Below are 27,863 nucleotides of genomic sequence, written 5' to 3' on the forward strand. Positions count from 1 at the left end.
ACCGGGGTGCACTGCGCCTGCGCCTCGCGTGTGCTAACGCTAATAATTCTAAGAAACAGTTTGCATAACCACACCTTTTCTAAGGAAAACAATGAATGTGCATTAAGTATAACAATATATTGTAATTTGCTATGTGCCTGTGTGCGCTGTTAGGAGGGGTGATCCCCGCGCACCCGGCGCGCTGGGTAAAGCAAATACCCACGGTTTGCACTTTGGCTTGGAAGTGTCTCGGCCCAGTTTGGGGCGATTCAGCAGCTCCATGTATTGATGTTGGGGCCACAGAGCCAGAGGCAGCTCTGTAGGTGGGGGTCTCACCAGAGCAAGTCACCTGATGTCAGATTGAAACGTGCATTTTGTTGTGTGCTGGCTGATGATCCCTGTGGCTGAAGCACAAGGGGTCCCATGCCCTGACTGCTCCTCATGAAAACAATGATTGCAGGGTGGCTGGAAGGAGGGAAGAGAGGTCTGGTTTGTACTGGGGCACTTGAGCGGTTTTGCCACAACCAGTGGCACCACGGATGACAACAACAGAATTGTGATGGATTGCGTCCAAAATTTCACTTTCAAAATTCTTCAGAGGCAAAGCCTCTCTCTCTTCTTGGATCTGGAAAAAAAAGTCCAGGACATTTCCAAAATCTCCAAAAATCAGCTTGTTCTGCTCCACATCTACACTTCTCCTCACTCTTCTACACTTTCTCCTTACCCAAAGGAAAAAATGGCAAAGACCAGGCCATAGTGTGTACTTTTTCCTGGCACAGCACAACTCACCCCCACATCCACCCCAGTGCAACATCCAGCACTTCTGAGAACGTGCTGTGTAGTGGTGCTGAAATCCAGCCTTTTACACTTGGTGTTACGTTCAAGCCCTTCTGGAAAATGAAGAGCCCAGGGCAAGGATGACAGTCACAGGACACACCCTTACCCTCTGTAACTCCTGATCCTGCTCCAGACGGTACAGGAAATCACTCCTCAGATCCGCGCTGATTTGCTCCGGAGTCAGCTGCAAGTGCAAGACATCATTTGGAGGCTTTTTGACCCCGCTGCTTTTCTACATCCTAACTTCAGGATCGGATCGGCCACACCAACATCGTGACTCCAAAGATCCCTAAGGGATCCTGCATAACTCCCTGAAATCAGTTATGCCTCTGAGCTCTTTTATTTCACTCGTTCCAGGGTATTAAACATTCATCTCCAAAGAAGTCTCTCAGAAAGACCGAGAGCACTGAAAATTAACGATTGTTTAAACTGAAACACTTTGACCGCTTGAGAAACACACACTCTTCAGCAGCCAGCCAAGAAGGTGGTTCAGACAGGAGCCCGCTGCAGCGGCGCCGGAGGGCGGGCGCGCTCCCTCCCGCCTCCCTCCCGGCCGCCGTCCGGCGCCGCGCAGGCGCTGCCGTGCGGAGCTGCCGCGGGCCCGGCGCCGGCTGGAGCGGGCTGCTGTGCGCCGATGCCCCCGGCCCGGCCATGGGGGACGTGAAGAACTACCTGTACGCCTGGTGCGGCAGGAGGAGGGTGATGCCGGCCTACGAGATCCGCGCCGCCGGCGGCCGCGGCCGGCAGACCTTCCTCTGCGAGGTGCGGGCCTGCCCCGCCGGGGGAGCGGGCTGGCCGCCCTGTGGGGGGCGGGCGGCCCTGAGGGGGCCTTAGGGCTGTGCCGGGGACACAGAGGGAACTGGCACCCTCCGGGGCCTGGGCGGGCTCTGGGCGTATTGCCGGGGCTCTGTCGGGTATCTGGGGGTTGTGCTGGGGGGCTGGAGGCCGCGACGGCAGCCTGGGCTCTCCCCGAGGGAGCTTGGACCGTGCCGCGAGCAAAGGTTCGCCTCTGGCAGGGCCAGGAGCTCTGCCAGGGAGTCTGAGGACCCTGTCAGAGGGAATGTGGGTCCCTGCCGGGGACCTGAGGTTCGTGACGGGGTCTGGGCTTTGCCGGGTGTCTCGGGGTGATGCCGAGCACCGTGCCGGGCCGGACCCGGGCTCTGCCCCAGGGAACGTGGGATCAGTGCCAGGGGTCTGGGAGCAGGTCTGGGGCTCGGTCAGAGGGAGCCTTGGGCTCTGCTGGGGGTGCTGCCGGGGTCTGGGCTCTGCCAGAAGGAGCCTGGGGTCAGCACTGAGAGTCTGGGGTCTGGACCCTGCCCGGCCTGGGTGGGAATCACTGGAAGTCAAGGGCTTGGAGAGGGCTGGGGCACTTTGAGCCGGAGTGTCCTGGCTGGGTGTTCACTGAGGTGTGAAAGGAGGGAAAAATCCCAAATGATGTTCTTACAGGGAAAACAGATTGGTTTACTTAAGGGTGGTGTGTGTCTCTGCCCTGTGTGCAACCCTTCTTGCAGTTGGTGAGGGGTATTGTATGTCACCTTCGCCAAGAGCTTTGGTCTGCTCTTGAGATGAAATGTGTTAAAGAATTCTTGTTTCAATGGTTGCTACTCTGCACAGCTCTAATAGTACCTTACTCCTGCCTCTAGATACTGGAGATGTGGGAGCTCTGAATTTAGGTTGGCTCTGACAGGGAGCTGGCACTAAGTGTGAGGCCATGTGTAGCACAGATCAGTTCATGAGTGATGCCATGGTTTTGCACTAAACGCCTTAAATTTGTCATTTTACCCTTTCTTCCTCTATTTGTCTTCTGTGTCAGTAAGAAAACAAAGATGCACAGTGTCATTAAAACAATTTTCAAAGTATTTTAACTGGTTAAGCAATACTCAGATGGAATGGTTGTATGAATAGATATATTCACACAATCATGCAATGGTTTGGGTTGGAAGCAACCTTAAAACTCATCCAGTCCCACTCCCTGCCATGGACAGATATCTTCCACTATCCCAAGTTGTTCCAAGAAAGACTACTCTGTTGTTGTGCTGCCATGCTCCCAGTTGTGTTTCGTCCCTGGAGTTCAGTCTGGTGCCCCTGTGCAGTGGTGAATGTGAGGGACTTCTTACACTACTGGAAGGCTGGGGCACATACAGAATATCATGGAATCATGGAATCATTTAAGTTGGAAAAAGCCTTTGAGATTATCAGGTCCAGCTGAATGTTGTAGGATGATCTGGTAAATACAGCTGCATGTTGTATTTACCAGATCAAATGATCCAAAGCTGAAGAGGCTGGAAAGAATTCAGCGTCCCTGTGAGGTGCAGCCTGGCTTTCAGAGTGCTGAGTACTCACACCTGACACTGTGAAGTCTTAGAGCCATGTTCTAATATATATATATAAAACCCTGTGTGCTTTAAAAATAACCAAAACCAAACCCAAAAATAATAATCAAAGATGTATCAAACCAGACATTGAAAATCTGGCATTTTTAAACCATAACTGCTTCAGGTGTGTAACAGGATCACTACTATTTATGATGTTTTGTGAACACTCAGCAGTGACTATCACTGAAAGGGTGAGGAAGAGGAGGGTAACTGTCATTGCAGCAAGTTTAGAGAAATAAATAAAGCATGAAGTTATGTGTTACCTGTTTAGAGGGAAGAATCTTCCTCTAGTGCTCCGTTGAGGATATATGAGTTTTCTGAGTGGAAGCAGCCTCCCTGCCCCATCAGCCTAGGTGGAACCCAATGGGAACAGGACTGCTATTTTGGTTTTAATGTGCCAGTTAGTTTCTTGGAGTTCAGCATTAAAATATTCACAGTTGTGTTACTATTGGGATAGCTTCTGAGTAGTAACTATTGCATATTTCCTGGGGGTAACTGTTGCATGATGTTGCCTGGGGTCTTTAAACTTCCTGAACAGTTTCTAGCTACATAGTAAAATGACTTGTTCTGCACCGATGTGCTGAGGCTTTCCTTCATTCCCTTCCCTAGCCAGCAGCAGGTGATAACCCCACTGGAGGACAAGAAGCAGCTAGAGATGTCACTGGTTCCAGTTCAGCTGTGGGGGGACCTCTTCCTCCACATTTGCTTTTAAAAAGTGAAGTAGGTAAGACTGAAAACGGTAATTTCTGTGTATTTGAATGTATTTTGGCAGTGTTTTCTCCTCCAAATTGCATCACTCTGCAGACAGGACACCGCAGTCATAGTTTTGAGGCAGAGGTGTGGATGACTGCACGAGATCTGAGGGACTGGTCATGGCCTGTCAAGATGGCCAGGCAATGCCTCTCCATTGTTAAGAACATGTTTTGGGGAGTTATTTTATTTTATTTTATTTTATTTTATTTTATTTCATTTTATTTTATTTTTGTCTGTGGTAGGCAATGGACCAGGTGCAGCACCTGGAAACTGTGGCAGTCATGGAGCTCAATGGGATCGGGGTGCAAACTTGCAAGATTATTATTCCAGAAAAGAGGAGCAAGAAGTGCAGAAGGTAAGTCATGCAGAGGAATTCTCCTTTAGCTCTTAAATAGGTATCTTTCATCCCCTTTAATTTGTTATTTGCATTTATAATCAAGGTTGCAGTTTGCTTGTGATATTTTGCTATTAGTTTAAGCTGCAGATTTATTTGTTGACTTTTAATGAAGTTAATTTGTTTAAGCTAGGGACAAATAAATCACTCTGTATAGTCTGAACATCAAGGACTTTGTATAGACATTTTATTCTGAATATAAAGAATTACTGAGGACTTCATAGCATTTTCTGTGATGTCTTAATTATTTTGTAGCATACAGGTGAATTACTTAATCTTTAAACTGGTAAACGATGCTCTTTTTTTCCATATTAGACCTCAGAAGTGGACTTAAATGCAGATCTTCACGGGGGTTGGACCTTGGAAAATGCCAAGGCACGTCTGAACCAGTTTTTCCAAAAGGAGAAGATCCAGGAAGAATATAAATACACTGAAATGGGGCCTGATCACAACAGGTTTGGTAGTTTTAGTCACTGTCTGTATGAAAGGTTCAAAATATTTTTGACAGTGGTTGTTCACAATTACTTGCCACACTCCATAGAGCCACAGTGTTCTTTGCCAGGACCAACAACATCCCTAAATATTGATGTGGGGGTGAGGAGCCTCAGTTCAGAGATCTGAGGGATTGAATAAATTCCTGAGAAATTCTGGATATGCGACTTTTAAACTGATTTCTGTCCTCTAGTCAGCTGCTGGGGTGTGAGTTTCTGTGAAAAGAGAGCTCAACTGCTCGTGGTAATTGTTTTGTAAGTGTTGTTGCTTTTGTGCATTTTAAGTAAATTTTAAATTTGCTTATGTAGCAATGTGCTTTAAGGACATTTTATTGATATTTTATTTGTATATATATTATTATAATATCATATATATCTATTATAATTAACTTTTTTGGGAATAGAATCTTCTTTTGAAAAAAGCAGTTTGGCAGAATCATCCCAAAGGAATTCTGAGAGTCTTAAGTTTCAGTTAAGACCAGCTGGATATTACTCCTTTTTGACTTTTAGCCGTTCCACCAGAGAATTTGCACGTGCTTCTCCCAAATTAAAGTAGTTCATAACAGGTTGTGCATAAAGAATTGATGTTTTTTGTTATTTTATCCCTATTAGGAACAGTTTTTACAAATCATCCAGACATTAGGACATTGTATTATTTCTGGTGACATATAATGATGTTTTGTGGCTGGAAACAATGGCATGCTGCTGCTGCTGCTGCTGGATTCTCCTGATTGGGTTTGGGGTTGGGCTTTTTGCTTTATATAAATTTGTGTTCTATGAGAGTTATATTTTTAGAAAGACAGGAGAATTTTCCTATTACAGCCTTTTCAAGAGAGTCTCACATGCAGGACTTATGGTATTCTTTTGTTAATGAGTCTTCCAATCATTTGGAACATCTAAAAGATGTCTATTGGTACAGAAAGTTTAAATTCTCATTTAAAAACCTGTCTTCAAGTCACTTCATGTCAATTTATGTGCCTCAGGCAAGGCCATTTCCTTCACTTAAGTGAGTGACATAAAAAGTTAGTTTGTACAGTACTAGAAATTTAAATTATGCTTCTTGCAGAAGGTTTCTTCTGTCTTGTAGTGTAGGCACACAGTGTGTGGTGACTGTGAGTGGGGCTGGCCCAGCCTCATCCCCAGTGGCACAGCTGTGAGCAGCAGGTGAGCAGCACTGACAGCAATGAGCCATGGAGTGCCCAGGGGCACTGAGCAACCACCAAGGGGAGCAGAGGGCACACAGGGGCACTGCATCAGCAGGAGGGGATAAAAGGCTGGGCTAAAGGACAAGAAGGGCAGAGGCTTGCAGCCTTCTGAAGTGATGTTACTCTGTATGGGTGAATCCTTAAAGCCTTCTGAAATGGTGTAATGATACTCTGTGTATTATGGCTGTCTCAACTTAGACATATGCTGTGACATTGTAGCTTAGGGATTATTTGTGTAGCTCATTTTTTGTTGCACCTGCTGCAGCATTAAACCCAATGTATTTAAATTTATCTAGTCTTGAGCAGAATAAAATTATACTGATGGCAGTATGTTTCTCAGCCTGGCTATTGTTCTCCTGGAGTGCATTTCAGAGTTTCCTGTATACTTTTTGTTCAGGGAAGCATGTGTGGATTGCCCTGGACGGAATGGCAGAAGGGGCTATTCACTATCTGCTGCAACAAATCAAATAGGCATGAAACAATCCTAACAAGTTGTAGGGCTCATTGAGAGACTGTTGGAAGACTGTTGAATTTAATCTGTTTGGTGTGTGTAACAGGAGAGAGATGTTCTTGGAGTTTTGAGGGCATAATAAAGTTTAGGTTGTTGGGTTTTCTTAAAGAAATTCCAGTTGTGTATCTTGCTAAACTGTTTTGCGCTTTTTGAGGTAATGATCAGAGATATAGATTATAACAGATATGTCAGCCATACTCTCAGAGGTTTGTGGTCAATTAATCATACTCATGGTCTAAGAAGTTAGTAATAGCTGGAAAATTTGAATTTGGCAACTTTAACTATGATAGGAGGGTATAAGTTGTAAATATAAAGATAGCTGTCCTAAAACACAAAGTGTGAGCTGATGTCAAGGGATGGGATGTGGCTTTTCTGTGTTGGGATGCCTGTGCCTCCTTCTGTTCCTGCTGAAGACCTACACCACAGACCTGTGCCTGGTCACACACGGGCTGCTGAGGCTGGACTAGGGAATCATGTGGGATTCTGCTGCAAACTGATTTCTGGTGTTGCTGTTCTCCCCTCAGGTGGAGGAGAATGAGATTGAATGCTGACTGTAGGCCTGGCTGAGAAACATACTGTCATCGGTGTCTTAGGTGGCTGTTGTGTCCCTGAGAGCCAGTGGCCTTCGACCCTTAAGCCACTGTGCCTGAAGGTCAGTTCGCTGATAGCACAGGAAGGAGGGCTAAGCTGAAATTTAAATCACTCACTTAACCTTTTCTATTCTTTGTTTGCAGCAAAAAATGAAGGATGCAGGTGCAGGGCACAGCCTCCACCTGTGCAAATGCCAAGCCTTAGTTTCCAAAGAGGATCTCAGTCCAATAAATTCCAGTCATGCACCTTGAGTCACATTTGCCGGTTTAAATCCTGTCTTAGAGGAATTCAGCTTTAATATTTCGTGTAGCAAATACAGGCTTAGGTTTGGGATTCTTAAAAACATGGGTCATGATTTCTCTTCTCCTCTGCTGAGGACTTTTTTTGAAGCCTGAATTCTTCCCTGTGGGGGTGGTGAGACCCTGGGATAGGTTGCCCAGAGAAGCTGTGGCTGCCCCATCCCTGGAAGTGTCCAAGGCCAGGTTGGGTGGCACTTGGAGCAAGCTGGGATAGTGGAAAGTATCCCTGCCCAGGGGATTGGAATGAGATGGTCTTTAAGATCCCTTCCAACCCAAACCATTCCATGATCCTATGATTCTGTGATGAGCATGCCAGTTAACCTTTAACTCAACTGGTTACATGTCTACTAAGCAAACTGTTGGGTTTGCTACCAGAGTTCCCTTGAGTAACTATTACTCTGTTACTCAAGTTTTGCTGTTTCTACAATATGGCAATAAGGGAAGGGAAATTCAAGCAAATTCAAATATTCTGTCTCCTGTTCAGATAAGTTCCATGTTTTTGACTAAATTACCTGGTTTGGTTTTGTTTATGCTCTGAGCTGATCAAGTGTGTGGCAAAAAGCAGAGTAACTGCATTAAATGTTGCATCTATTCATGAAACACAGGCTGTTAGTGGGTTACATTAGTGTTATACCAATACTAATGTGGGATACAGTTAATGGTACATTGGGATGCATGTTAATGTTGCATCCCACCTGCTTTATAACTGTTGCCTTAAACTTGGACAGCTCAGAGCATGTTTCCTAATGATGTAGCTGTAAATTTCAGTGCTGAACAGTGGCATATTCAGAAATCTTCTTATCAAATGTAGTGGTTCTGTTGATGACAGGTCTGTTACATACTACCTTGGGGTTAAAGGGACTAGAAGCAGTAATACTTTACCTTGGTTATTGGTGAATTGAGAGTTTCTGATTGAGGACAGAGATCTTTGCCTAGAAATATTGGAAAGACTAAGTATGTTTGCAGTGTCAGCTTTTGGTAGTTGTACCTTTGTATTCTTTCTTTCTCTTGCAGGAGCTTTAATGCAGAAATGAACATTTATGTGAGGCAGCTGGGCAGAAGTAAGTGCTCCTATTTATTTTTTGACCTAGCAGGAGATGGGTGTTGGTATAGAGGAACATTTGTGGGTACAGAGTTTGCTATAGTTATGTGTTGGAGCCACTTGCAGGGGTAAAGGATCATTTGCATGATGTTTCTGGGTGGTATTGGGCAATTGTACTTCCTTGGGCACTGAATGCAGAAAAACTTCAAAGGGCTTAGCAGTAAAGTATGATCACACAGCCAGTGTGAGCTGGACTGTGGAGGGGCCTGGTTGGATTTTATGTTGGAATTCTGGATTTATCAAGATTTGAGGCTGTCCATGAAACCTGGTCCGAGTGTACAGTCAGAGAGCCCAGTTCAGAGCAGGGTCTTCTGTGAAAGCTGCTTGACTCCTCTGCTGCTACAGCTGTGACCTTCGTGTGCTGCAGGGATTTTCAGTCGCGAGCACGGATCAAACAAAAAGCTGGCAGCACAGTCCTGTGCCCTTTCCCTGGTCAGACAGCTCTACCATCTTGGGGTCATTGAGCCTTACTCTGGGCAGACGAAGAAGAAAGAATCGGTGAGTTTGGCAGGAGGGACAGGAATTACTGCTTTCATTTCATAACACAGAAGCACTCTCATAAACAGGAGTGAGTTAAGAGTTTGCTCTCCATATTTAACATCTTACAAGTTAATAATAATTTTTATTCTTTAGCAACTGTTTCTGTTCTGGTGAGTGATTTGGATCACAAATATAACTTCATGTATATGTGATTGGAGCAGTAACTAATTTTACATTCTGTTAAATGAAATAGGATTTGTAATAAATGCTATTTTCAGTATAATTTTTCTACAAGCTTGAATATTTCTGTTGAGGCTGGTTGTTTGGATTGTCTGTCACAGGATCATTTTTTGGCAGTTCAAATATATATACATGCACATACCAAGGAATTTGGTGTTTTGGTTTATTTTGGTAATTTATTTTGCTATTTGGTTGCAAGTTTGGGAACGTGTTCCTCTGAAATTAAACTCAGATATTTTAAAATAGCCTACAAATCCTTATTCAATGAAAAGTTGGCAAAACATTCCAAGAGTGTGAATGCTGAACTGACAATACTCTTTGGCCTTGTTTCACAAGGAGGTGTTTGATGGTTCACCTGTAATAGCCCACAGCTGTGGCTTCCAGTGCCTGTCTTTCTGTGTATAATGACATGTATTTTTTAAATATTTCCTAGTTGGAACCCTATGAAGTGTCGCTGTCTCCTGACCTAGAAAATCATCTGCAAAAGACTGTACGGGAATTGTCCCTGGAGATTGTGCCTGTGGTGAGTGTGTGGTTCAATACTCCAAGTATGGACCATCACACCTGCTCATTTAATCATTTATCTGTCTTTGCCCACTCTGCTTTTGGATTTATAGCCTGAAGATCCCAGTAATCCAGTTCTGATCAATGTTGGAAAGTTGGCCCATTTCGAACCATCACAGAGACAAAGCCATATGGGAGTTGTTCCCTGGTCACCACCTCATTCCAACTGGAACCCTTGGACTGGCTGCAATATTGATGAGGGTCCACTGGCAAATGTAAGACAGCTTAAAAAATGGATCTGTTGCTTGATTTCCCCATGCTTCTAGAACTTCTAAATGCTTTTCCCCCACCAGGATTTAAAGTATGAGCTGTTTCAAAGGAGAAGACAGTCCACTGATAAAATTCATTCCCTTCTTGACCTGGAGGCAGAAGAGTTCTTTGTGTTTACATCATGTGTTATCAGGTCTTGACCAGCAGTGTCTTGAGTGTCCCAATTCTCTGCTTTGTTTCACCTTTTGCCTGCTACTGTGCAACCCATACAAAGTTCATAATTGAAATCACAAGGAAAGTTCATAGGCATGCCATTTATAATTCTCTGGCCTCTCTTTCCCATACTTCCGTGCTCAGACCCTTGTTGTGGGAGGAGAAACTGCTCCAAGCCAGTGCCACTACAAAAGCAATCAACTGCCTTACTTTTTATCATTTCTAATCCCATTCAGCACAGAAAAAATGAAAAGCAGCAGTGTGGCATGATGAAATGAAGGAGAAGGGAAAGAATTCTTGGTTTGCCAGGTTCAGAGAGTAATTTGGTCTGACTGGAATAAACTGATTTCAGGGCAGGAACTTGATTTTCCTACAACATTCAGTTTGCTTATGGCCAAAATGATAATTAAATTATTTCTCTACTGGAGTTTTTTTTCCGTAAATTACATTAATTTAGTATTGATTGTTATATATTGATTTGTTTAAATTATAGGGGAGTAATGTAAATTTAGCTGCTGCTGTGTGAAACACATAACCAGTATGGACAGTGCAAACTGAGCTGGTTTCAAATCTCTTCAGGATTTACCTGTGCTAGTTCTGACTGGAACAGCTGACTTATATGTACTAAAAACAACTAGCCCTTTGGTACCAAATTGCATTTCTTCAGATTTCTTTTGCAGTTATTAGACAGGGTTTGCCTTATGAATTCTTTTCAAACTTTTACCTTTTCAGCTACTGTTTAAAGGGTGGGTTTGTGTTTACATTAGGGTCATTATTTATATTAAAAACTCCTGTTTAAATCATCTTCTTCTTGGCTTGCTGCTGAAGAGTGTGTGTTTCTCAAGCGGTCAAAGTGTTTCAGTTTAAACAATCGTTAATTTTCAGTGCTCTCGGTCTTTCTGAGAGACTTCTTTGGAGATGAATGTTTAATACCCTGGAACGAGTGAAATAAAAGAGCTCAGAGGCATAACTGATTTCAGGGAGTTATGCAGGATCCCTTAGGGATCTTTGGAGTCACGATGTTGGTGTGGCCGATCCGATCCTGAAGTTAGGATGTAGAAAAGCAGCGGGGTCAAAAAGCCTCCAAATGATGTCTTGCACTTGCAGCTGACTCCGGAGCAAATCAGCGCGGATCTGAGGAGTGATTTCCTGTACCGTCTGGAGCAGGATCAGGAGTTACAGAGGGTAAGGGTGTGTCCTGTGACTGTCATCCTTGCCCTGGGCTCTTCATTTTCCAGAAGGGCTTGAACGTAACACCAAGTGTAAAAGGCTGGATTTCAGCACCACTACACAGCACGTTCTCAGAAGTGCTGGATGTTGCACTGGGGTGGATGTGGGGGTGAGTTGTGCTGTGCCAGGAAAAAGTACACACTATGGCCTGGTCTTTGCCATTTTTTCCTTTGGGTAAGGAGAAAGTGTAGAAGAGTGAGGAGAAGTGTAGATGTGGAGCAGAACAAGCTGATTTTTGGAGATTTTGGAAATGTCCTGGACTTTTTTTTCCAGATCCAAGAAGAGAGAGAGGCTTTGCCTCTGAAGAATTTTGAAAGTGAAATTTTGGACGCAATCCATCACAATTCTGTTGTTGTCATCCGTGGTGCCACTGGTTGTGGCAAAACCACTCAAGTGCCCCAGTACATCCTGGATGAATACATCAGAACCAACCGAGCTGCTGAGTGCAACATAGTGGTGACACAGGTGAGGAATGTGTGGCCACTGCTGTTCTGTGATGGATATAAGAAATCACGTGTTGGTTAGGATAAAATCACAGAACCATGGAATGGTTGGGGTTGGAAGGGACCTTAAAGCTCATCTCGTTCCAACACCCTTCCATGGTCAGCAATGCCACCCACTAGACAAAGTTCCTCCAAGCTCTACTGACCTGGCCCTGTAGGGGATTGAAGGATGTGTTGAGGAACCTTACTGTCATGGCAGGATATGGTTCATAAAGATACCTCCTCAGCAATATAAGTAGGGGAAACCTCAGCATCATGTGTCTTTTCATTTGGAATTTTACTCTTGCATGGATTTACAGTTTGGATAACCTAGGTTGAGCCTTGCCCAGGTGAAAACTCTCAGCAGATCAAGGGGAAATGATTGGGGAAATACCAGCTGGTAGTTGCCATATATCCTTATATCCCTCCTTTGTTAAAAAAAAAAAACCCTCTGCTGTTACAATCTTACTGTTTAATCATTACTTTGTAAAGAAATCTTAGGACACCTGTAGCATTTATGATTTCCTTTGTTGCTTTCAGTGGTATTGTGATAAACTTCTAAAACCTCTTCATTAAGTTAGGGAAAACTTTTGCCCCCCTCAGCCCCGGCGGATCAGCGCGGTTTCCGTAGCGGAGCGTGTGTCCTATGAGAGGGGGGAAGAGCCTGGGCAGAGCTGTGGGTACAGCGTGCGCTTCGAGTCTGTGCTCCCTCGGCCACACGCCAGCATCATGTTCTGCACTGTAGGTCTGTATTGCTTCCTTATGTTTGGAGCTTATCATGGGTCTGAACTCTGAGTTAGCAGCAAAAGCAGAAATATGGTTAGATTGAAATTTTTATTAAGTCTGCTTGGAAGATTGAAAAGCTTTTTTTTGGATAAAAGTTTGCTGACATGCCGTTGTGCAATGAAAAATTAAGATTTTTGATCAGAAGTTTGATAATATAGGTCTGATAGCACACAGAAATAATCCCATGAACAGATAAAATTGCCATATATTGATTGTCCGTAAAAAACAGAAGGGGAAACAACACTGGGTGGGAAAGATGGAAGAGTCTCTCTTGTGTAATGCTTCGTGGCCTTGCCGTCACTTGTACAAAGGATAGGATAACAATTAGAGATGGGGTTGGAAAAGGGGCGGTGCAGCCTGCACACTTCGTGATTTTTAAACCAAGGGCTGGGAGGGGGAAGGTTGAACTGTTACGTGAACATTTACCTTCTGTCTCTGGTTTAGGTGTTCTTCTGAGAAAGGTGGAGACTGGGATCCGCGGCATTAGTCACGTTATTGTTGATGAGATCCATGAGAGAGACATTAATGTGAGTTAGCTGGTGATGACAGTCCTTCTCTGTATGCTTCTGTTCTGTTTAACTTCTGTATGTGTTCGTGTGTAGTAGCCAACATGCAAGAGCAAACTCTGTCTTAGTGAGTGTCAGATGTGTGAGTTTTCCTTCTTTGATAAGACTTTTAGAACTCTTAATTATTCCTTATCTAAGTAGCAGGGCAAGTGCTTCCTTGCTGCCCTCTGTTCTCCTGTTAGGATCCCCTGTGTCCTGGTCCTCTCTGGAAAATGGAACACCACAGTACAAGCACATCTGTCCAAGTGGGGGAGCACTCTGAATGACTGTTATTTTGGAGTGCTGTTTTTACTGACACTTGTATTGCTGGTGGTGTTCACACAACCTGCAATCTTGATAGTGGTACATTGAAATTCAGGGTTTACATAAAGTAAAATACAAGTTGATGATAGAATTAGGAGAGGTATTGTATATAATTTGAAATGGCAAACATTTTCTGTTCCCTTGATTATTCTGTATAGTTTTCAGCTTTGTCACACCAAGAGTGAGAGAAACGTGAAATTCTGACAGGTTGTTTAAGGTTGTTTGGACAGAATTTGGGGACTCATTTGAATAAAATTTGCAACACACATTTTTCTGATGCATCTCTTAATCTGTTAAATGTATGTTCATGATGTAAAATACAAGTTTTGGAAATTGTGAGTGAGACTGGAATTTTGTCTGTTGACCTAAGTGCATGCCTAACTGACTGCATGGCAGAATTACATAAATGCCATACTAGATGAAAGCAGAACTACAAACATCTTACACACTTGCACTGAGTAATTCCTATTTATTTTATTAATTATTGCTGAAAAATACCTGGGATTGTAATGTATTATTAGGAAGAAAGCAAACTATTTTTGTAGAAAAGAAAAACCCTTTTTTACACTGGAAATCCTAAAACCCCAGGCATGTCAGTAGTTTCAAAATAAAGCACTGACAACAAGTAAAGCACTGTTTCTGGTTTTAGAACACTTCTGTTCTACATGTTACATCTCTTCCTCAGTAAGTGTGTAATTCTTTCTGGTTTCTTGGGAAGATACTGCTTTTTATAGCTGTGAAGTTAATGATGCTCTTATTCTCTTTCTATGCAGACTGACTTCCTTCTGGTGGTGCTGAGGGATGTGATTCAGGTGTATCCTGAGATCAGGGTTGTCCTCATGTCTGCCACCATTGATACCAGTATGTTTTGTGAATACTTCTTCAACTGTCCCATCATCGAGGTCTATGGCAGAACCTTTCCTGTCCAAGGTAAATCCTTGGTTGCACTTCCAGAAACTGCTTGAGTTTTTATCAATCTTGCAGTCATACTCTGAAATATCCTGGTTTATTTCAGGAGACTCTTGAGAAGTGGAGTAAAAAATTATGTTCCCTTGCACAGGCTTCCAGCAGTCAGTCCTTATCATCTGTCTGTCCTTGCAGATTATTTTCTGGAAGATTGTATTCAAATGACTCAGTTTGTCCCTCCACCAAAGGAAAAGAAGAAGAAAGAGAAGGATGAAGAAAGTGGTGAAGATGATGATGTATGTTTGAACTTTAATATGAAAAATGAAACAAGGGCCATTTTTAGTACTCCAGCTTGAGTGTAATTCATTTGGCACTGTTGAAGTGAAACATCTCTAGCAGCTTTCCTATTTTTAATATTTGAAATTGCTGTTAACTTCAACAGTGGAACTAAATTTTCTTCTTGCCCTTGTAAACTGAAAAATTTCTTTTTCATTGAAGCTAAGGTTCTCATGTTTTGTCAAACTACTTCTCTTTAAAGCTAAAACTGAAATGCTTTTGGAAGTGAAGTTTAGTAAACTTGGAAGAAAAAATAGAGAAATATGAGCTTGGTGGTACCTTCTTAGAGTGAAAATATAGATTCTCTCCCTTCTTCTCTTGCAGTTGATACTGTCAATGCTTACGTACATTGTCAAGAAAATAACAGTTTTATTCAACTTTTAATTTTGAAACTTGTTTGGTCCACTTAATTGAAATCTTTTTTTAATGGCCATTTTTTCTTGAAAGGCATCTACCCACATTTCATTTTCTTATTTGCCTGGCCAGCCAGTCTCTGTAGTTTGAGTAAATTAATTTATATTATTTCCTTTGTGGTATTTTTCTTTTGTAGGCCAACTGTAACCTTATTTGCAGCGATGAATATGGCCCAGAAACAAAGCACTCCATGGCTCAGCTGAACGAGAGAGAAACCTCTTTTGAACTCATTGAGGCTCTGCTGATTTATATCAGGACTCTGAATGTCCCAGGAGCTGTCCTTGTTTTCTTGCCTGGCTGGAACTTAATCTATACAATGCAGAAGCATCTAGAAATGAACCCACGCTTTGGTACAAGCAGCTATTTTATTATATTTCTTTTCCCGAGGAAACTACTGACTGTGTGAAGATGGGAGTTGGATGAGTGGCTTAGGGAGCTAATTTGTTGTGAGAGTGAATGGCCAGAAATTTTTGTTGTGGAAAGAAGAAATGAGATTCACATAACAGTAGTTACTAACCTTTTTGTATTCCTGTTGTAGGAGGCCACCAGTACAGGATTTTACCTCTGCATTCCCAGGTTCCTCTGGAGGAGCAGCGTCGAGTGTTTGATCCTGTGCCTCCTGGGGTGACGAAAGTATGGATCCTTCTCTGTACTCAGTTCTCTTGGGTTTTGGGGAACATATTGCTGGCTTCTTTAATAAATTCTGTAGTTTATCTTGCTGGGCGTTATCAGCTTTTTCAAACCAAATAATGTCACTTTGCATTTCCTGGTTTTTATAGGTTATTTTATCTACCAGTATTGCTGAGACCAGCATTACCATCAATGACGTGGTCTTTGTTATCGACTCTTGCAAGTGAGTTATGAAGCAGCTTTTTGTTTCATAAACCCTACCCTTGGGAATGCAGAAGAGGTTTTGGGAGTGCACAGAAGTGCCTTGTGTTCCCATGCTCCCTGAGCTGAGTTTGAGGACTTTAACTCCCTCAGGACAAATCAGCATTGTCTCTAGCTGGTCAGCACAGTGACACAACATGCTGGCATCTCAGGGGACTGGGTTGGTCACGCTGGCACTATTCATGGGAGGTGTCACTGGGTCTCCACACCAATTTGGTAGACGTCATCTGCCAAAGGAGTTTTACAAACTCTCAGTGTCTGGCTGATGATAAAGAGGAAGGTTTTTGTAGTCTGTTACAGTTCCTGCCTTGCTGTGCATGCTCTCTGAGAAAACTACAAAGAGAGCGTGTGAATTAAGGAGAATTCTATGCTTTTTGGACAGTTGTGAGAACATTATTCTGTGCAATAGTTTGGGGCGCTGCTTTTGAAAGAGTGTGATGCTTTAGTTTCCAGACTGATGCCTGACTAACACAAACAAGAGATGGTTGGCTTCTTAAAATCAGTGTGGCTGCAAGCCATAAAATATGAACTGATTTGGCAGGGCTTAAGATGAAGGACATTTGATCTTTAGTGGTGTTTTTCCTGTAACAGGCAAAAAGTGAAGCTGTTCACTGCTCACAACAACATGACAAACTACGCCACGGTCTGGGCCTCAAAAACCAATCTGGAGCAGCGGAAAGGCAGAGCTGGGCGCGTGCGAGCTGGGTTCTGTTTCCATCTGTGCAGCAGAGCTCGCTTTGAGAGGTGAGGCTGTGATCTCCAAAAATACCCTCAGGGAATTCTCCCAGAACTCTTGGGTGCTGCTTTGGGTCAAACTGGAGAAATCACTGCAGAAAGCACAGAGAGGAGATGGATGATGTTGGCTCAAAAAAAATGTACATATGTTATGTTTTTACCCATAGTATGAGGTGGATACATAGTTCATGATTTTAGTATTAGGAATGTCACTGCAACCTACCAAACTTCTCAAGAACAGAGCAATACTGCTTGGGAATTGAGGCAAAGGAAAGAGCTTTGTAATGAGGGCAAGGCTCTAGTCAGCCTTCAAACACTGGGGGCACCTGGCATTGCCATGTAACAGGCCATTTTGTCATGAAAGTGGTAAAAAGCAGGGATGGCAGATGTTAGTTTGCTCTCCATCCCCATTCCATGGCCAGGAAGCCCCTTCCTGGTGCTCTAGCACGTTCCCTGTTGCTGAAACTTTTAATCTCTCTACCAGACTGTTTTTCCATTACTAGAGCCATGGAAATCTCTTTGCTGGTTGGAGAAGGCAACACAGCTGTTAGTTACACTTTTATCTCTCTCCTGAAAGTTTCAGTGCTCCTTTCTCTGGCTGTTACGGCATTGCTGTGTTTTGATGTTCAACTTTTTTGTAAACTCTTGAAAGCCTCAGTTGATCAAAAACTCTCATTGTATTTCTCAAATTCATGTAGATCTGTTGTTCAGTACAATGCAATGATTTTAATTAATAATTTTTGACAGGTTACTGATTTTAGGCTACTGAAGTAATCATGGTTTTAAGGTTGCCTTCCTTCAGAGAATATAAACCCAAAATACACAAGTTCCTTGGTGCTTAAGAAAGCATGTGTGTGGACTTGTACAGATAGTTTTTTGAGAGAAATCATCTAAATCTGGTGCCAGCTGAATCAGGGTATCTGTTCAAGGTGTTTTGAAACCTTTCCTAGCTGCACTAGAAAAGTGCTTTTATGTAGAGCAGGCTGCAAACAGGTTGTCTCTCAGGAGTATAAGAGCTTCCTTATCAGAGCAGGAGAGGATTGTAAAGGACAAATGTGGGGCTGGACACAGCCATGCTGCTAACTCTGCTCCAGCCCTGCAGGCTCTCTGTGGTCAGCTCATGCTAGAACCCACAGTGGGCAGGGGAGATGTGAGGACTATTCCCTCTGCATCCCCAGTGTAAATTTGCCCCAAGGAGAATGGAGAAGTACAGAATTTTGTGATAGAAGGGCCCAAGTTCCAGGAGCACAGAGAGAGCCGATGGGTGGGCTTGGAGACAGAGTTGACTTTGGAGGGCAGTGTTTTCTGCTGGTGGAATGACCCCTCATGGTGATCAAAGCCTGTGTTCACAGAAGTGAGACTTTGTTCTCATTCCAGACTTCAGACTCACATGACGCCCGAAATGTTTCGAACGCCCCTCCACGAAATCGCTTTGAGCATCAAGCTGCTGGGCCTGGGAGGGATCGGGCAGTTCCTGGCCAAAGCCATCGAGCCGCCCCCTCTGGACGCGGTGATTGAAGCGGAGCGCACGCTGAGAGGTATCCTGTGTGCCCACGGGGCTGTGTAGTAATCCTGGGCTGGTGGAGCTGGCTCCAGGTGGTCTTCCATGTATGTGATCTCTGAGAAATGGCTTTACCACCTCGGGGTGGATTGGTGGAGCAGCATATTGTGGCTGACACAGCAACCTGGAGGCATCGTGTGGGTGGCAGTGGCTTGTGCAGCTGAAGAAATACTTGAATTCCCAGTGGAGTGTCATTCCTTTAAGAAACTTGAGCCTTCAAACTTGAGGCTTGTTTTGTTGTTTTACCAGTAAGTTATGTTAGCTTCCAGCTTCCTGTTTTCCAGCTGTGGCACTGCTGTGTTTGACATAGACTCAGTCCAGTGCTTGAGGCATTCACAAAGCTTCTCTAAAAGTACTGAAAAACAGAGGTTGGTAGTTTATTAAATAATTACCACTTTGTACAGTTTGCTGACCCAGTATCTCAGATTTTGTCAAGAAATGAAATCTCCAGTTTATGAATCTGCGTGAAAAACAAAAAAACTGATGTGTGAGTTAGGTTGTCTCCCCACTCTCTTCATAAACTAGACTATGAGTAAAATAGAGCAGCGAAGAACTCTAAATTTGTGCTTTAGATGTAAGGCATGAAAGTGACCTCAAACCTCAGCACACTTCATAGATGTCACTAAATAAGCACTTCCTACAATTTTAACAACGGAAATATCTATTTCATTGTTGATTTTGTGGAAGAATTGCGTGCTGAGCCTACGTTGCTTGTGTACAGGAGGGAGACCAGGATGAAAAAATATTGCTGGGGATACGTAGTCAGGTTTAATAACTTTCTGTTCTGAAAATTCTTAGTACTTTTCATGTTGCGCAGCTGAGAATTGCAGAGCCAGGGGAAAAGGCAAATGTTTTTGGTTCTAACAACAAATAGATGTGTCTTCAGGTGCCTCCCTTTTCTGGATGACTTGTGATTTTTCAGTGCAGGTACACTGCTAGTATGTTCTTAGGGAGGTGAAACATGTTATTCTTCAAAGTATTCTTTAAGCTTTTGGGTTCAATAGATACCAAGAAAATAGATTGATTTATGGTGGTCAAGGAATTCTTTGTCTTTCCTTTCCCATTTAATTGCCGAGGCTACTAAGCTTCTTTTTTATTTTATGTGAAAAAAACCTTTGGTAGCTTTGAGGATGAATACAGGTGATAATTCTTAGGTAATGGGAGGAGGGCAAGGCAGGTAAAGCCTCAAGGAAGAGAGCCTGTGGTGTTTTCTTTTTGATGAAGAGGGTTCTGTGATTTAGCAATGGCAATGAAGACTCCACAGCTGGTTGTGACAGGCAGAAATTCTGAGGCAGAAATTAGGTTAGATTCATTGGATAATAGATGGTTTAATAGTGTAATAGGGGTTTGTACAGAAGCAAACCAAAAAGGAATGCGAAATTATGTATGTGAATTACATTGTGATTATTCTAATTGCAGAGGAGGTAGCAAAAATTCTGTAAAGCTAAAGTAAAACTTGTCTGACCTCAAACCAGTTTTGAAAATCAGGTTGGCAACAGTGTAACCAACATTAAATGTGAGTGGGGTTCAGTTTAAGCACAACTATTAAAAGTGTGAATTTCTTATCTAAAGATTTCTGGGGTTAGTTAACTCTCTTTGATAAGAAGGGATCTTGTTTCAGAGCTTGATGCCCTGGATTCCAATGATGAGTTGACACCTCTTGGAAGAATTCTGGCCAAACTTCCCATTGAACCTCGTCTGGGCAAGATGATGATCATGGGCTGTATTTTTTAGTAAGTTGAGTGGTCTCAGTGGTCATGTTCTTGTTTCTCTGAGTTCCTGAGCCTCTTGCAAGAGAGTACAACCAATATATCTAGATGAGCAATAAATGCTGCAGCTGGGGAGAGGTGACTGAATCTTTATGGGAGCAGAGAAGAAATAACTTCCAGTGTAAGCCATAAAGTGGTCATGAAATTCAGTTAAAGGCAAGACATCAGTGGAGGCTGAGTATTTCTGAATTAGGAGTGGGGCTTGAAACACTTTGGTATAACAGTCAACTAGAAGTGGGGAGGTATGGAATTTAACAATGAGGCAAGGAGAAAAATCAATCTCCACGTTTTACTTTAGTAGATCTGTTCTTTGTCACTGTGATGGCTATAGGATCCTGTGATTACTGTAGGGACCTTTTCACCAGAAGAACGTGGTGTATGGATGGAGCAGGGGGGGGCAGATAGAGCTAATTTGACATCCACTTCCAGGGAAGTGTTTCAGTGAAGAACTCTAGCAGATAAAGGCCAGATTCCTAAGGTCTCTCGCAGAGAAGTTTTCCCTGGTATCTGTAGCCTGCAGCAGGTGCTGGCAGCACTAACTCTGAATGATCCTGATACCTTCTGTGGTTCCTTTCAGTGTGGGAGATGCTGTATGTACCATCTCTGCAGCTACCTGTTTCCCTGAACCTTTCATCAATGAAGGCAAACGTCTGGGTTATGTCCATAGGAATTTTGCTGGGACCAGGTATTCAGATCATGTAGCTTTGCTCTCTGTCTTCCAAGCCTGGGATGATGCAAGGTATGTTGTCTGGCACAGCAGGTGATGGGGGGTTACAGGTGAAGAACACAGGGTGAGCTTTTCCTTGCCTTGGTCAGGCTTCTAATTCCCTCTGTTTGTTTTTCAGAATGGGTGGTGAAGAAGCAGAGAAAAGGTTTTGTGAACACAAAAGACTCAGCATGGCCACTCTTAGAATGACTTGGGAAGCAAAAGTCCAGCTAAAAGATATACTTATTAGTTCTGGCTTTCCTGAAGGTGATTCTGATTAAGTTCAGTAGTTTAATGATGGCATTTTTCATTCTGAGAGGATAAATAAATAATCAGGATAATCTGTGTTGAGCACCCAAGCACAGGAGGAGTATAGTGGATTTGCCATAACACTACTGCACTTTTACAGCTGCGTTCAGGTGGAATTTTAGTGTTCTTTCCTAAGGTTGTGATGGCTGTGGTGCAACATGAGGATTTTGGAGGTTGAGGTTAGAGTTTCAGGATTAAAACTCTATTAAACAGATGTCCTTAGAGCGTTACCTCCTTGACTTTTTCTCCTTCACTTGTTGCATCTCCAAAACGTGCTGTGCTGTGCTTTCCCCCTTCTTTCCATGGACATTAGTGGGAGTCTGTGTGATCAGAACAGTGTTCTGTGACTTCCTGGGTTTGTGCTGCAAGAGGGTTGTGCAGCAGTGTGCCAGATTATTCCATTTTCTAGAGAAAAAAATTCTTAAACTTGACCAGGTTCTGAATTTTCTTGATGTTGCTGAGGAGCTCAGTGAAATGGCATGACTGCCTGGATTAAGCAGATGTTTATCTCCCCTCCTTTTCATTTTTTTTTTCTCTTTGAATTCCTTTAATTTTTTTCTCCTCATGCTGTTAGGATCACTGCTGCATTTATCCGTAACTTTTTTCTGGGCAAGATGACTTGAAAACAAGCCACCAGAGATCCTGGGGGAGATTTGTAACAAATGAACTAATAAAAACATCCATTTTAACCTCCCCCAAAAGATTTGTCTCCAAAACAAATGCAGTAAACACACTGTGGTACAGCACATTCTGGGCAAACCCATCTCTCTTTGTTTTTGAAGAGTTTGGGAGAGGAAAATATCTCTTTGTAGTAGTATTTTTCAGCTTTTCATTCTCCATTAAGAAATAAAAAATTGAATGTAGAACTTAAATGCTCTGAGTTCAGAGGTCATTGGAGATAACATCTAGCAGTTGATTCAATCAGAAAAGGCATTGATCCAGGCTCCTAAACAGCTTTGCATTGATCCAGGATCCTAAATAGCTGTGTTGTGCTCTCCTACATGTCCCATGGATTTGAGCCACTCTTCTGTTCTCTGCCAACAGAATGTTTGATGACTCAGCCGTTTAACAACACTGGCCCTGATAACAACCTGGATGTTGTAATCTCCCTGCTGGCTTTTGGGGTCTACCCCAATGTCTGCTACCACAAGGAGAAGAGGAAGATTCTTACCACTGAGGGGCACAATGCTCTCATCCACAAATCATCTGTCAACTGCCCTTTCAGCAGCCAGGACATCAAGTATCCATCACCCTTCTTCGTTTTTGGAGAGAAGGTAGAGACTTTGGGTTTATTCTTGACAGGGATTTTGTCTCGACAGTCTGCATTCCCAATCCATAGTTCAGAGCTGTGGTGAGACTTTGCTGCTTCTTCACCCTTTGTATCCCAGGAGGGTTAGACCACCTTGACCATCTCTCCAGTGAGATTCCCCTAAACCCAGCAATGAACTTTTGAGCTCAAAAGGTTTTGCTTTACTAAATGAAAAGTACACACAGCAAATGGAGAGTGACTAAGATGGTGGCTTAAGAGTGGCTTAGACAGCACCTGGGTGAGGCTGGGATGCAGGAAGGATTTTTGTGCATCTCTCTTCCTGCCCACTGGGTACCTCTTCTGTTTCTCTTAAAACTGAGGGGCAGGAGCCATTTAGCAGGGCTGTTATCTCTGGCTTGATGTTGTTCAAGTTCAAGCTCAAGGTCAGTGTAACATGACACAGCAGTGGCTGCATGGACATCTGGCAACTTCATGAGTAGGAGCCCACTAAAGCTTTTCATCACAGCCTCGGTAACTGAAGGGAGGGAAGAAAATTCAGATGTGCTCTGGTCATTTTAAGGCTAGCAAAGCATGAGGTGTCTCTTGCCAAAGCTGCATAACTGCAAACATGGAAAATGAATATTTTAAAATGGAAGATAGTTTTTGTTGAGGTTTTACACCAGCCTATGCTGAATGCCTGTAAACTTCTGCCTGGCATTCAATTTTGTATGTCCACACGCTCTTGTAATTTCCTAACGTTATACCTGGCTTTGTTGTGTGTTGTTTGGGGTTTTTACAAAATTCTCCAGTTTCAGTGTCCAGAGGAAGGTGCAGAGCTCTGTTTTCCATTTCAAGAGTAATTTTCCTCTTTAACTTGCAGATTCGAACACGAGCCATCTCTGCCAAAACCATGACCTTGGTGAGCCCACTGCAGCTGCTCCTCTTTGCTTCCAAGAAAGTCCTGTCAGATGGGGAGCTCATTCTGGTGGATGACTGGTATGGATCTGCTTGGTGCTCAGAATCATGGAATTATGGAGTGGTTTGGGTTGGAAAGGACAAAGCTCATCCAGTTCTGAGCCTCTGACTGAGGGGAAGTGCAGCTAATGCAGACCAAATGTCTGTAGAACAGGGATCCCAGAGCAAACTGTGCACCACAGGTGTGTTGGGAAGGCATCACCTTTCCTTCCTGTGAGGAAGGGACAGGTTAATTTGAGCCCTGTTTCATGCAGATTATCTGCTTAAACTGAAAACAGGACAAGGCAGTTTCCATAAAATCTGCTGGTTTTTTCCCCTTTAACTGAAAGGAAGGCATTATGTATTTTTGACCTCCTCTAGCGAAGGCTGAGGAAACCTTGTTTTCAAACTACAGAAACAGAGCTTGCGGAGAGAAATGTCACTGGCAGTGTTAATTTTATGGTCATCACCAAATAACATCTGGATGGTTGTTTTGGTTTTTATGGTTTTACCCCCTAGTTAGTAAAACAGAGGCAAAGAAATCCTTTGTCTTAATTTGCTAACAATTTGAGGGTTGGACCTTTCAAAATCTTGGAGCCTCATGTTTTCAGTTTACTTTGTATTTTTGTATCTTGCTGTTTTGATGCAAGAGGTTACATATTGAATTTATCCCATTAGGATTAGATAGGATCACAGAATGTTTTGGGTTGAAAAGAACTTCAAAGTTCATCTCAGATGAACACCTTCCACTATTCCAGGTTGTTCCAAACCCTGTTCAACCTGGTCGTGGACACTCACAGGGGATGGGGCAGCCACAGCTTCTCTGGGAAACCTGTGCTAGGGCTCTTCCCACCTTTACAAGGAAGAATTTCTTCCCAATATCCCATCTAATCCTGCCTTCCATAAGTTTAAAAGAATTCCCCCTTGTACTATCACTATCTGCCTGTATCTCCTTTTGAAAGCCCTCTTTAGGCAGTGGAAGAGGCTCTAAGCCCTCCCTGGAGCCTTCCTTTCTCCAGGCTGGACATCCCCAGCTCTCCCAGCCTGTCTCCAGAGCAGACGAGTTTTAGCCCTCAGAGCATCTTCATGGCCCTTTGTTAAATTTCAAGAACAAATTTTACCAGAAGAACAGTTATGTTTTAACAATGCCAGATTTTAGGGATCTTTCAAATTTGCCTCCTGGATTTTTCACTCCTTCAGTGACAAATTAGAACTTCAGAGATGAGAATGTAGGTCTGTGGCTCAATGAAAAGCCACTCTGCAGAACCTCTTCCTTCCCAGGTGCTCCCCTGGAAGCCATGGCAGCTCTAACACTCTCTTTGTGCTGCAGGATCAAGCTGAAGATGCCGCACACTGCAGCCGCCTGCATCACTGCTCTGCGCGCTGCCATGGAGGCCCTGGTGGTGGAAGTGACCAAAGAGCCTGGCATCATCCGGCAGCTGGAGCCCGCCTACGAGCGCATGCTGAACGTCATCCGGCAGCTGTCCCGCCCTGCGGCCGCGGGGATGGCACTCACGGCCGCCAGCACCAGGTCAGAGCCCGGAGGTGAGGGTGGGGACTGCAGGCTTTGTGTCCGTGCCCGTGAGGATGGGGACTGCAGGCTTTGTGTCCGTGCCCGTGAGGATGGGGACTGCAGGCTTTGTGTCAGTGCCCGTGAGGATGGGGACTGCAGGCTTTGGTTTCAGTGCCCATGCTCTGAGATGTGTGAAATGCTTGCACTCAAAGCCTGATGCAGAGACATCACTGCCTGTTTGCACAAGGACACACAGCTCTCAGGAATAAAACCTGTCATCCCCTCTTCCAAAACACAAAAGACAAATTATCTTTTAAAGAAAAGATAATCCATACTTATTTTGGGCCAGAAAACACATATTTGGCTGGGCTTGCACCCCTCTGTTGCCTCTTGCTTCTGAAGCAAAGGAAACTTTTCTGAAGTGGAAAAGGTGCAAAAGTGCAACTGTAGTTCAACCATCCTATGAAAATCGAGGTGGCTTGTGCTCTTTGCCGTCTTTTAGAGATGCAGTTTGTAAGATTGCCTCAAGTGTGTGGTGTTGTTCTTGGCCAGGTTCGGGGATGGCCCCCGCCCGCCCAAGATGGCTCGCTACGACAACGGCGCTGGCCTTCGAGGCTGGGGAGGTTACGGCCCCAGGGGCAGAGGCTACGGTGGCTACTCCAGCTGGCACTCGGCAGGAAGAGGATACCCAGGTAGTCCTGGGGGAGGCTACGGAGGTGGGGGTGGCTGCCGAGGAGGAGGAGGAGGATACCGAGGAGCAGGCAGGGGCTACCGAGGAGGCTATCGGGACATGGGCAGGGGAGGCTGGTAGTGATAGTTCAGTGGAGTCTTTCCACTTCAACAAAAGTGTGTTTCCTTCCCAAATTCCTGTCTTCCTCTTCCCAGTTTGTATGCCTCTTTTGGTTCCTTAGTACAAGTACAGCTCTGTAATATATCATGCCCTTAGGGAATTCCCTGCAAGTTGTATTATTTTTAATAAAGAGTTTGTTTCTGAAGACTTGAATGCTATACCCTTAATTTTGTGTTTGGATTTGAATTTTGAAGGCTTCTGTTGCTAATTGTGCTTGTTGGAGACTCGAGGCATTCTGAGGAAACCTTTTCAGTGTCTTAAGACCATTTCCTGCCAAACAGATTCCAAACCACATCTTAGGCTCAGTGGGGATTTCACTTTGTTGTCTAACAAGCTGTGCAAACAGTCTTTGCTGCAGTGGTTTTCTAACCAGCCAGGTAGCACTGGGTTCTTTTGCAGCCAGCCTCCTGCATGCTGTGTGACTCTCCATGGTGAATTGTTTGGGTGATCCAGATCATGCAGGAACATGGAATACCTTTTCCAAGAGTGATGTGATGCTGCTGGTCTCTGCAGAACCTGGAGTAATCTCAGAAGCATGAATTGCTCCCTTCATCCAAGACAGTGTTCATTACTATTCCCAAACAGTCAGGCTTCATTCCTCCACATCTGTGTGGAAGAGGACAGTTCTTTAATGGGAACACATTGGATTCCAGACACTGGAAGCTCAGCTGGCTGCTCACAGAAGTATTGACACAGAGGGGGTAAAAAGCCTTCCAGCCCTGTTCTGTTGCCAAGTCTGACAAAATTAACCTCCCCACTACTGCCACTGCAGAAGCACTAATTATTTGTGCCTGCTGGGGTGTGGGAGATGGTGGTTGTTGCCATGCAAGTCCAACATTTTTGTGCTATCATGAAGGGTTCTTAAAAACTAGGTAAGGGTGAAGCAGTGCTTCCTTAATCCAGCTCTGAATTATAGAGGATAGATATTAATGTCCAAATTTAATTTACTGTGGAGCATGTATGATCTCCTGCACGCTCTGCTGCAGTAAACCCCACTTCCTTCTGCTGATGCAGACTTTTCTGTAGGTTGAAGAATGAATGAATGAAGAATTGTCACTCCATGCCACCATTACAGAAAACATAATTATTTTTCTTTTCCAGTTTGGGCCCAGGAACAGCATATGAGGGAGTCAGCAGGGATGGACATTGGAAGATGTGCTATAGCATTAGCCACCTTCCCTTTGCACATTTGTAGTCACTGCATCCAGAAAAAACTATTTTCCTTGGCTTGCCCTTCACACATGGTGTTCTCAGTCATGTTACTAGCACCAAACTGGAAGCATGAAGCAGAAGTCCAGTGGTTTTAAAGATAACTGCTTAATTTTAGTGTCACACAAGTCTGGACTATGATCTAGTATCTGTTAAAGCTTTCTAATTTCTTCTGGCTGTAACTGGTCAGCATTTAAACAGGAGGCAAGAGATGGGTGCAAGGTGAGGAAGTAGACTAGGATACCAAGGATTATGTACAATATAAAGTACAATATTCTACAATACTAGCAAAAAATGGTTTTACTGGGGTATTTGATATTAAGTCCTAGCTAAAGGAGTGAAGTTGATCTTTCTCTATTTACAGGATTGTTTCTAATTTGTAACTGTAAAGCTATTATTCACTATTACTGGGAAGAAAAGATTAAAAAACGTTGCCATTAATACCCTACTGGTTGTCCTGGGAGGTCAGTACCAGTACCTTGCTGATTCTGGTACTGATGCAGTGATGAATTTTGTAGCTCCCCAAGACATCTGTGCATCCTGGGTACAGCTCACCACCACAGCCCTGTTCATTCACATAAAGATCTATTTTATGTGATCCTTGGGGTGTCCTGTGCAAGGCCAGGAATGTGGGTTCCTTCCAGCTCAGGATACTCTACGATTCTAATTTCATGTTGCTTTCAAGAACTGGCAAAAAAGTTAATGAGCTCTTAAGGGAACAGCCAGGTGTTCAAAAAAGTGAAAGTGTGTCTTGGAGCTGCAGGTTGTGAAGGGAGAAGGAGCCACAGACTTCTTAGCATCTGCAAATGACAAATGGTTTTATTTATGTGCTTAGTGCTTTACATATTGA

General features: G+C 43.7%; 1 protein-coding gene across 1 annotated transcript; it reads left to right on the plus strand.

The window, feature by feature from the left end:
• Positions 1-1,387: 1,387 nt before the first annotated feature.
• Positions 1,388-25,949, plus strand: DHX9 (DExH-box helicase 9). The gene is made up of 26 exons (XM_041479580.1): positions 1,388-1,578; positions 3,801-3,915; positions 4,187-4,299; positions 4,654-4,793; positions 8,450-8,496; positions 8,905-9,035; positions 9,691-9,780; positions 9,875-10,036; positions 11,352-11,429; positions 11,748-11,939; positions 12,560-12,701; positions 13,187-13,269; positions 14,385-14,541; positions 14,713-14,813; positions 15,404-15,617; positions 15,806-15,900; positions 16,047-16,120; positions 16,750-16,902; positions 18,271-18,431; positions 20,076-20,187; positions 20,801-20,962; positions 21,069-21,196; positions 22,283-22,512; positions 23,368-23,483; positions 24,772-24,972; positions 25,507-25,949. Exons 1-26 carry the CDS (start codon positions 1,468-1,470, stop codon positions 25,763-25,765), a joined length of 3,567 nt encoding a protein of 1,188 aa, XP_041335514.1. The 5' UTR covers positions 1,388-1,467; the 3' UTR covers positions 25,766-25,949.
• The last annotated feature ends 1,914 nt before the right edge of the window (positions 25,950-27,863 follow it).

This window comes from Pyrgilauda ruficollis, unplaced genomic scaffold (genome assembly GCF_017590135.1).
Source record: "Pyrgilauda ruficollis isolate IOZ18807 unplaced genomic scaffold, ASM1759013v1 scaffold49, whole genome shotgun sequence".
NCBI classification, from domain to species: Eukaryota; Metazoa; Chordata; class Aves; order Passeriformes; family Passeridae; genus Pyrgilauda; species Pyrgilauda ruficollis.

Excerpts from the sequence above, each read along its gene's own strand:
- DHX9 (XM_041479580.1), top strand. The coding sequence starts at position 1,468 with ATGGGGGACGTGAAGAACTACCTGTACGCCTGGTGCGGCAGGAGGAGG. Across the intron at positions 14,542-14,712 it reads CAGAACCTTTCCTGTCCAAG|ATTATTTTCTGGAAGATTGT; the intron begins GTAAATCCTTGG and ends CTGTCCTTGCAG. Across the intron at positions 15,901-16,046 it reads TGCCTCCTGGGGTGACGAAA|GTTATTTTATCTACCAGTAT; the intron begins GTATGGATCCTT and ends TGGTTTTTATAG.